General features: G+C 38.1%; 3 protein-coding genes across 5 annotated transcripts in view; all 3 read right to left on the reverse strand.

Moving 5' to 3' along the window:
• The window catches only part of htr6 (5-hydroxytryptamine (serotonin) receptor 6), an 18,774-nt gene extending 17,362 nt beyond the window's left edge, over window positions 1-1,412 (reverse strand). Inside the window, exon 1 of the mRNA XM_015016766.1 lies at window positions 1,271-1,412. The gene's annotated coding sequence lies outside the window, so the exon portion shown is untranslated. The remainder of the gene's footprint in view (window positions 1-1,270) is intronic.
• micos10 (mitochondrial contact site and cristae organizing system subunit 10) lies at window positions 528-3,272 on the reverse strand. 2 transcript variants are annotated; one of them, XM_015016770.1, is made up of 4 exons: window positions 3,141-3,272; window positions 1,419-1,466; window positions 1,109-1,215; window positions 528-740 (listed from the first exon to the last, which is right to left on the reverse strand). In XM_015016770.1, exons 1-4 carry the CDS (start codon window positions 3,202-3,204, stop codon window positions 732-734), a joined length of 228 nt encoding a protein of 75 aa, XP_014872256.1. In that variant the 5' UTR covers window positions 3,205-3,272; the 3' UTR covers window positions 528-731. The 2 variants fall into 2 exon arrangements, with proteins under 2 accessions (XP_014872256.1, XP_014872255.1); XM_015016769.1 differs by having other exon boundaries at window positions 528-743.
• Window positions 3,273-4,046: 774 nt separating this feature from the next.
• On the reverse strand, window positions 4,047-7,399 carry sike1 (suppressor of IKBKE 1). 2 transcript variants are annotated; one of them, XM_015016772.1, is made up of 5 exons: window positions 6,963-7,399; window positions 6,283-6,388; window positions 6,067-6,209; window positions 5,855-5,983; window positions 4,047-5,436 (listed from the first exon to the last, which is right to left on the reverse strand). In XM_015016772.1, exons 1-5 carry the CDS (start codon window positions 7,119-7,121, stop codon window positions 5,296-5,298), a joined length of 678 nt encoding a protein of 225 aa, XP_014872258.1. In that variant the 5' UTR covers window positions 7,122-7,399; the 3' UTR covers window positions 4,047-5,295. The 2 variants fall into 2 exon arrangements, with proteins under 2 accessions (XP_014872258.1, XP_014872259.1); XM_015016773.1 differs by having other exon boundaries at window positions 5,855-5,968; window positions 6,963-7,395.
• Between the last annotated feature and the right edge of the window lie 873 nt (window positions 7,400-8,272).

Consider the following 8,272-nt stretch of genomic DNA (forward strand, 5'->3'; position numbering starts at 1 on the left):
CTCTGAAAGCTGAGTGGCTTTGTTAATATTCTGTCCTAGAATGCGGTTAGATGTGCCCTTTTTTTTTTGAGCACATTCCCCTTTAGTGGTCTCTGCACGGCCCTGAGTGATTCTTAAAACTGATTTCTTTTTGCTTCCTGACAAAATTGCAATAATGCTTACACTTAATTATTACTGCATATCATTCCAGCAGTTAACACACAAGATAATGCTAGATCCTCAATTCTAATGGCAACTTGAAACTGACTGATCAACACTATTCAGCTGCTGCAAAGCCTCTGCCCTCCATCAAAGCCCACCGCCTTATGGGATAACAGATAACAGTTTCAAAAGTAAAAACTTAAAAAAAACAGAGGAATTTAACCTCCACCTGTTACTAACCTTGTTTTACTGAACAAAAACACAACTGATCAAAAAAATTTGACCTGATCCACGCCTTCTTTTGAATATACTACTTTAACATTTGCTCAAGATAAATATATCACCGATTAAATATCAAACCACCCTATGAAGAATCACACCACAAGTGGTTTTTCTATAATTAACGATTATTTTATTAAATTCACACAGATTGCAATCATCAGGCAAAAGCAAGTCTTACAGTCATTATTGGGACGGATTGTCTGGAAGAAGACACATTCAAATGTAGCGTAGTGCAAACCATGACACTCGAAAAGCATAAACAAAATCAATGCAAAAATAAAGATAAAAAACATCTTGATGGGTTGAAGTCACTGTTCCTGCTGAGAAAAAAACAGAGAAAAAAAATAAAATTATTAAATTTATACAAAATATTGACAAGGAACTGTCACTTTAGCATAGAAATCAGACTTCACTTTTTTTTTTTAAATGTTCCTTTTGTTTCATTGGTGATGCAAAAGTATTTTAACCTAACTCAAACTTCAAAAGAAAAGAATAAATTATAAACCACCATGAAGTCATTTTATGTATCACATAAAAGTAATTCAGATTTCAGTAAAAAGCTTAGCAGTTTTTGTTTGTTCTTGCCTTCTTCAAACGACAAAGTAAGACACTAACAAGAAGGCTGGCATCAAAAACTAAAGATTTGTGCAGAACCCATTAAAGGCCCAATAAAATCCAAACTAACCTGTTCGCTTGTGTGCAGCAGATAATGTGACCTCAGGTCATGCTGACAATTGGCATACGCCATGCCAAGTCCAGCTCCAGAGAATAATGTAATAGGCCACGTACGTCCTACAAAGGACAAAAATGCACTGACATTGTTGGCAGGAATAAAACAAACACTTACTGCCCTAAAGACTGACGCCTACGCCTGCAGGTTAGAGTACCACAGAAGAGCATGATGTTAGTTGTGCTGCCAGATATCCTCAATGGTGTCTGAGTTAAATTAAAGTTTCAAGATAAAGAACAACTTCAGATCCACTGAAACGGCTTACTTTTGAAGAACAGGACAGAAAACACAATTCCTAACCCCAGACCGGTACCTGAAACACAGAATGACGAGGCAAACATTAAACACAGGGAGGAAATAATTACTAATGCACATTTCTGATATTTATCCTGCATGTCAAGTGTCTGACCTACACAGAATAATGTAACACAAGGTGTTGTTTTTTTTTTATTGTTAGTAAGTAAGCCTGCCACAATTAGCAATAAATCAATTCATCACAACTATGACAATTTCCCATTGGATAGTTATTAATGAGATACTCCCCTTTAACTGAAAAGCTGCCATTTCAAAAAACCCTGCAAACATTTGACATTTGCACTACCTGCCACTTCTGCCTGCAGGGTTAACCATTATTAAAATTAATAATAGTTAAAAAAATGAACCATTATTAATTTTTAAAATGCAAGTTTGGTTACTGAGACGTCATAATCCATCTTAACTGTAGTCGCTTTGATTGTTTTGTTTTGTTATTTTGGATCATTTAAATGTTTCCCAGTTCCCGTATTAAATGTTCTTTAGAAATTAAAGATTTTTTTGTGCTTTGAGTAAGTATACTTGCATTAATAAATCATTTCAGTTGAAAATGGTCTAAAACTGACAATATCATAATTTTTCCCAATAATTTCTGGGACAATTTATTATCCTACAAAACTTGTTATCGTGACATGCTTATTAGAAATATATATTTGTTTCTTGACTAGAGAAAAAAAAAGTCTACCAGCACCAACATGGTGATTCCTAAAGAGTTGGTCAATGAAAACATGCTAAACAGTGTCTGTCAGACAACTTAGCAGGATTTAATTTGGGTCCAAATGTCTGAAACACTTTCTTTCCCCCTAATCTTTGACCTTTCTAGCCCCCAAAATGAAACAGAAAGACTGATTATCAGTTGAGTGTACAAGCATCACTAGTAAGACTAACATAACAAATGGCATTGACAACCAATATATCGTACTCCTGCACTGTCGTAAAGAACATGGTTTTCTCACACTTGTTGTGAGCATATCAATATCAATATTCATATTGTTGTTATGGCCAATTACTAACATTATATATTTTGTTATCCTTTGTGAAAGAATGGCAATATGTGGGTATGGATCCTGGGAGAATAAGTGAGGGTGGCTGTTTTTTTTTAAAAATAATTTAGTAACCTTTATAACCATATATAGATGTTTATGAAGAGGATTCCTGACTCCAACGGTGTAAACCACTGGTCTACAATATGACTAACCTGGCTTGTATGAGCTGCTTTAGCCTGCCATCTGCTAAATAAATAAGGGATAAAGCTCTGACTTCATGAAAGTTGAACAGGCACCATAATGGGGTTGAAGTAAACGAGGTTCGCGTTCTGTGAGCGCAAGGAAAGGTGGACAACAGTTTATAGTTGTAACCGTTTAAAAAAGTCAACTGTGATGAATGCTACTTATAATAATCAAATGGTCTGCCTGTGCTCTGGTTTTCTTTCACTAAATACAGTCTTAATCGTAAGCGTCAAATTCACATACAGGGCGCTAGAATAAACCCCAGTTTATTTCCGTCAACATCTGACTGCTCATTTAGTTGTCCTTTAACAGCCCTTTGCGGCTAGCTTGTTAGCCTCTCGTCCAGTCAATGACAGATGTGAACTACAATAAAAGCTACAGCCTAATGCTTCTGAATCCACCTATATTACAGTAACATTAGTAGCTGAAGGCAGAGGAATATTTACCCAGCTTAACGACACCGTCTGCCAGGCAGCGGTCCAACTTTTTCCCGAGCTCCTTCTCAGACATTCTGACTTTGCTCGCTCCAGGCTAAAGGTTTCAAACTGCAGCTCTTCGTGCTGCCTTCGAGCGCTGTCGGAAGTTTGAAAGACTAATGCATTGTGTAAAGAAGTTAACGAAAATCTATGGCAAAATTAAATACATAAAAATAATAATAAGATAGCGTGCATTTATTCAAATCATTATCTATTTTATTACACAAAGATGTAATACCTCGACAAAATGTTTTTCGTTGATGAACTTAGCACAGAAGACAGTTCAATTATGAGTCTTAAAGTGAATGCAGCACGAAGCTATTTTCTGGAAAACCCCCGCCACCTTGCGGTAAACACCAAAATAACCCACACATATTAAACTGACTTCAATGCCTTCTGAAAGTAGTCATATTCCTTAAACTTTTTATACCATTTTTTCCCTTGTTGTATCCACAAATTATGGCGTACTTAGTTGTATTTGATGTGTCAGACGAATAGAGCACAAACTAGTGCATAAATGTTATGTGGAAGGAAAAATATAATTTTTTACCACAAAGCTTTTGAAAAAAGTGGCATTAATTTATTTTCCTTCAAGTTGATACCACTGACACTAACATCACCCTCAACATACCATCGATACAACGGAGATTGGTGTTGGCAATGTCATGCTGGGCACATAGATGCCTGTTAATCATATAGGTACAAACTGAAAACCATATGTGACTTTCCATTCACTTTACAACTGTGTGCTACTTTGAATTTTGTCTATTGTGCATATTCCTTTTAAATTGCAGTGAAGTTTGTGGTAGTATGTGACAAAATATGAAAAAGGCATTATATTTCTTGGCCAATTAAAACAAATGATCCAACAAAATGTACAGTTCACATTTTATTTGACACACTCCTATACGTCGTCATAACGTCTACACTGATTTCCTGAGATGACAATTTACAGTTTTTAACAACAAACATTTAATTACACAAAATGTTGGCATATTTGAATATCTTTTACTTTGTACAAAGACGTGTCATGAGCTGGTTTGGTACATTTCCTCTGCTTCCAAATCTGGAAACTGAGAATAGTCCCTTGAACATGAAAATCCACTCTATGTGACTAATAAACATATTAAATGTATAAATGCATTATGTGCAGCAGGTGAAACTTTGTGAAAAGTTATTTTCTTGGCAGCGTGCACGCAGTCTTACACTGTGTGGGGTGAACCAGCTGGCTTTTGTAGCAGGCATTGCTGTCGATTTTCTTATTCAGTGGAAATAGATGAGAACGTGAATGTAGCAAACGTAAACTCGAGAGGTAGAAACTGCAGAACAGAAGCTGCCAGAGCTTGGAAATAAATTCAGAGGCAGCATCTTGTTCAAAGGAGAAAAAAAAAAGATTGTTTTAATCAGGTAAAAGAAAATTGTTGTCATGGGATTTATAACTCACTAAAACCAAAATATATTCTCTTTTCAAAAATAAAGGTTGTAACAGTAAAACAGCAACAGCTCTTGGAATTTGTAGGAGTCGTCTGGATGAGACAGGATGAGAAGGAGGGTCATGGTAAGCAACTTTATGGCTTTTTGAGCAAGTTGGCATCTGTCAGAAGAAACTTCCTCATTATAGTGAGATATAAAACTCATTTCGTTAAAACAAGAAAGTTTATGCTTTGAACAAGATAAAACTCATCTCATTATAAAGACAAACCTTGTTTGAGTTTAATTTCTTGTTATAATGAGGAATTCTGTTGTTACAATGACATACTGCTCCTGAATTTGTTTCCACTGTCTAGCAGTTGAACATTTTCTGTTCTGTATCTCCAAGAGTAACTATGTCTTTATTCCAAAATACAACACAAATCTCCTTTGATGCTTCTATCTTAATGACAAACCAAACATTTAATCAGCGTCACAGGTTATGATAAATCCACTCTAACATGACAGCAGTGACCAAACAATTACTGTACTGATGCTTTACAAGAGCTTTCATAACCCACACACAGGTAAATGTTCATGAAAGCTAAAATGCTGTGTTCAAGTGACCTTCACCAGAAAATCCACAACCCTGTTTCCTGCCTTGTTTGGTTTCTTTTCTTTTGCCCAGCCACAGTCCAGGCAGAAGCTGCTCTGCTCACTCATCAGACGCCGCCTGTGGGGAATGCTCCCATTGGGCTGCTGGTGGGGGTGATGGCGGCTGGGCGCCATCACCTCTCGCCGTCTTCAACGACTCTTTGCTGATGTTCAAAAGGTCCCGAAGCTCCTTGTTCTCAATCTGAACGAGACCCAGAGAACAACGCATACAAGATGGATGGATGGATACAACTACAGGATTAGACTGACATCTTTATAGTTGTATAAAAGCTGCACTAAAATGCATTCAAATAGAAAAAACCCTTAATGCTAATAATTTTGGGATTTAATTCATAGATGTGATATTTCTCAGGACCAAGTGGAGCTTTCCGATCATAAGTCTTTAGAAATGCGATATGATGGTTGGAAAGATCACAATCACTGACATGTTCAGGACAAACTTTTTAAAAATGACAGCAGCAGTACACATAAGGCAACCAAATATTAGTGGTGCACCAATAGCAGGTTTCTGGCAACATTTAAAGCTAAATGAAGACAAATAATTTGCTGCCGTTCTGAAACTTCACTGACGACAGCAACCGAGTCCCAGTGCTGCTCACCTCTAGCTGAGCCAGCCGCTCCCGGATGGAGCAGTAGTGCTCATCGTCCACCTGCACTGCTCTTCTCATTACCTGGCCCATCTCACAGATCCGTTCCACCTGGCTCTGCACTTCCTGTAGAAAAAACAGCTAACCTTTGAACTCTACATAAAACAAGCAGCATCTCAGCTATGAGAAAATAACTGTCATCTGGGGACGTAAACAAAACTTACTTTGGCATGGTCCTGATGAAGGCTGAGCACCGGTTTGGTGTCCAGCTCCTTCTTTGCCATCATCAGCTGGAGCATCTGCTTTCGGTACCGACCCATGATCAGCTCCAGGGCGTATTGGTGTTCTTCCAGAGATAGCCACAGTTCTGCAGAGGCCGTAAAGTGTCTTAGCGCAACTTAAATCGTCAACCGAAACAAATTGTCAGGAGTGAGCGTTACCTTTATTTTCCTGTTGCAGCTCCTTAATTTGAGTGTTCTCCTGAGTCAGGAGGACATGGGGCTTGTACTTTGTCAATTCTTGAATATCTGTATTGTCTTCTGTGTGCTGAGAGAAATGATGATGGGCAACAGAGAGAGGGGAAAAGCATTTGAAGGTTTAGATTTTAAACTGGTCGCACATCCAATGAATCCTCTTGGATCAGCGCTCTGGCAGGATGAACCTTGTTTTGTTGTGTTTTGTAAGGAAAAAGTCATGCACATTAACTAATACTGTTCTGATGTTCTGGTTCAATACTGCAAATTCTTACATGGTTTTCAAAGATTTTTGAAAGTACAAATCTGAAAAGTGTGGCACGCTTATTTACGTAGGCCTCAGATCCTCAACTGCATCTCGGTTGGAAATTTGATCGGCACCAGTACATTAAATAAATATACTTAAGTTTTTTGGGTTGCCTTGTATATCAGTATATCTTCCCTGACCCCACTGAAAAAAGTTTGCACACATCAAGATTCCGCCACCACTGTGCACATGGTCGGTTCAATGCAGCTGCACAAAACACTCTTTAGATAATTGTTCACACAAATTTCTACGATTTATTATTTTCTTTACAGCTATACATTATACTGAATCGGTCTGCCGCGTTTATACTGTCAGAGTGAAGCCGGACAGACGATCCTACCTTGTCTGGGAGAACATTCCCCACCTCCTTCATGCTCTGCACCCTCCGTCCGAGGGCCCCGGTTTGGTCTATCAGTCCTTCAGCGGCCGTGTCGTGCTCCTTCAGTCTGTCCAGAAGGGTCCGAGCATCGCACAACACTTTCTCTAAAGTACACGCCATTGACGGAAAACTGACAAGTTGGGTCTGTGACGTAGGAGAGCGGCTTGAACCGTCGGGTGGAAATACCTCTAAATGGAGGTTTGTGAAGCCAAAAAGCCCGAGAGTCTTTATAGGAACGTCGTCATAGCAATGCAGCACCTACTGTGAGACTGTGACGGTGAACAGAAGAAAAACTGTACACAGACACACAAAAATAACTATTTTTGTTGTCAACTCTGTCGGTGGTGTAGGGCAAAATGTCACGTCACTTCCGCATCCCTTCGCCTTTTCTTGTGCTGCATTCAAGCACACATGAAAGCTCGGAAATCCCTCATTTAGGTCTAAGTAGAAGTTTTACACATTTAATAGACTCACATTTTACATGGTCCAGACCAAATAGAAGAGCACTAACTACTATATAGTTTTAAAAATAATGATGTCCGGCACCGCTTCGATGGCGCACTCAGTGTAATGCGAACACAGCAGGGCTGGAACCGTTCCGTTCCGTACAGTTCCGTGCAGTGCGAAAGCGCCTAAAGTTGATTAACTTTACAGTAAAAATACTTTTTTTCCATAATGCGCGAAAGTTCGGAGCGAATGTTCAGTCAACGTTTGTGAAAGTCAAGTCCGAACATTTGACGTAGTCTTAACGTTTGCTTGCTAGCTGAGACTTTCCTTTGAGTATGTTTTAATTTACTGTGGGAACAATTCAAACGATACAATCATTAGCTTTTTAACAGTATTTTTCTTATAAGTTTTGCGGCATGACTGCAAAATTATCCTTTTATCCTTTGGCATTACATACCAAAAGACACATTGAATTAAAAAAGTATATTTCAACAGATTTTTAATTCAATTGCATCTTTATTGCCAATGTTATAAATATTGGAAAATTAAAAGTATGACAACAAATATTAGGATATAGAAAATTATTTTCAATTTAATTCTTGATAAAATTAAATTTCGAATATGCCAGTAGACGGCAGCAATCCGCCAAGCAAAAATGAAATATGACACGTCAAGCAAGAAAACTGACAAGATTACTGCTACATTTTTTGTAAATCGGAATTTGCACCATAATATCAACATGTTTTTAAGAACAGCTTAACTCAAGACGCACGCGAACTAGCAGAGCTAAAAGATAGTGAGAGCCAGCTGTCAACGGAAAATCA

Source organism: Poecilia latipinna, unplaced genomic scaffold (genome assembly GCF_001443285.1).
Source record: "Poecilia latipinna isolate Pla-1442-1.1 unplaced genomic scaffold, P_latipinna-1.0 Scaffold2060, whole genome shotgun sequence".
NCBI classification, from domain to species: Eukaryota; Metazoa; Chordata; class Actinopteri; order Cyprinodontiformes; family Poeciliidae; genus Poecilia; species Poecilia latipinna.

Coding starts and splice junctions, on each gene's coding strand:
- sike1 (XM_015016772.1), bottom strand. CDS start 7,121: ATGGCGTGTACTTTAGAGAAAGTGTTGTGCGATGCTCGGACCCTTCTG. Junction 6,389..6,962: donor GGAATGTTCTCCCAGACAAG/GTAGGATCGTCT, acceptor CATTTCTCTCAG/CACACAGAAGACAATACAGA. Junction 5,437..5,854: donor AGCGGCTGGCTCAGCTAGAG/GTGAGCAGCACT, acceptor GGTCTCGTTCAG/ATTGAGAACAAGGAGCTTCG.
- micos10 (XM_015016769.1), bottom strand. CDS start 3,204: ATGTCTGAGAAGGAGCTCGGGAAAAAGTTGGACCGCTGCCTGGCAGAC. Junction 1,467..3,140: donor AGACGGTGTCGTTAAGCTGG/GTAAATATTCCT, acceptor TCTGTGTTTCAG/GTACCGGTCTGGGGTTAGGA. Junction 1,216..1,418: donor TTCTGTCCTGTTCTTCAAAA/GTAAGCCGTTTC, acceptor TGTCCTTTGTAG/GACGTACGTGGCCTATTACA.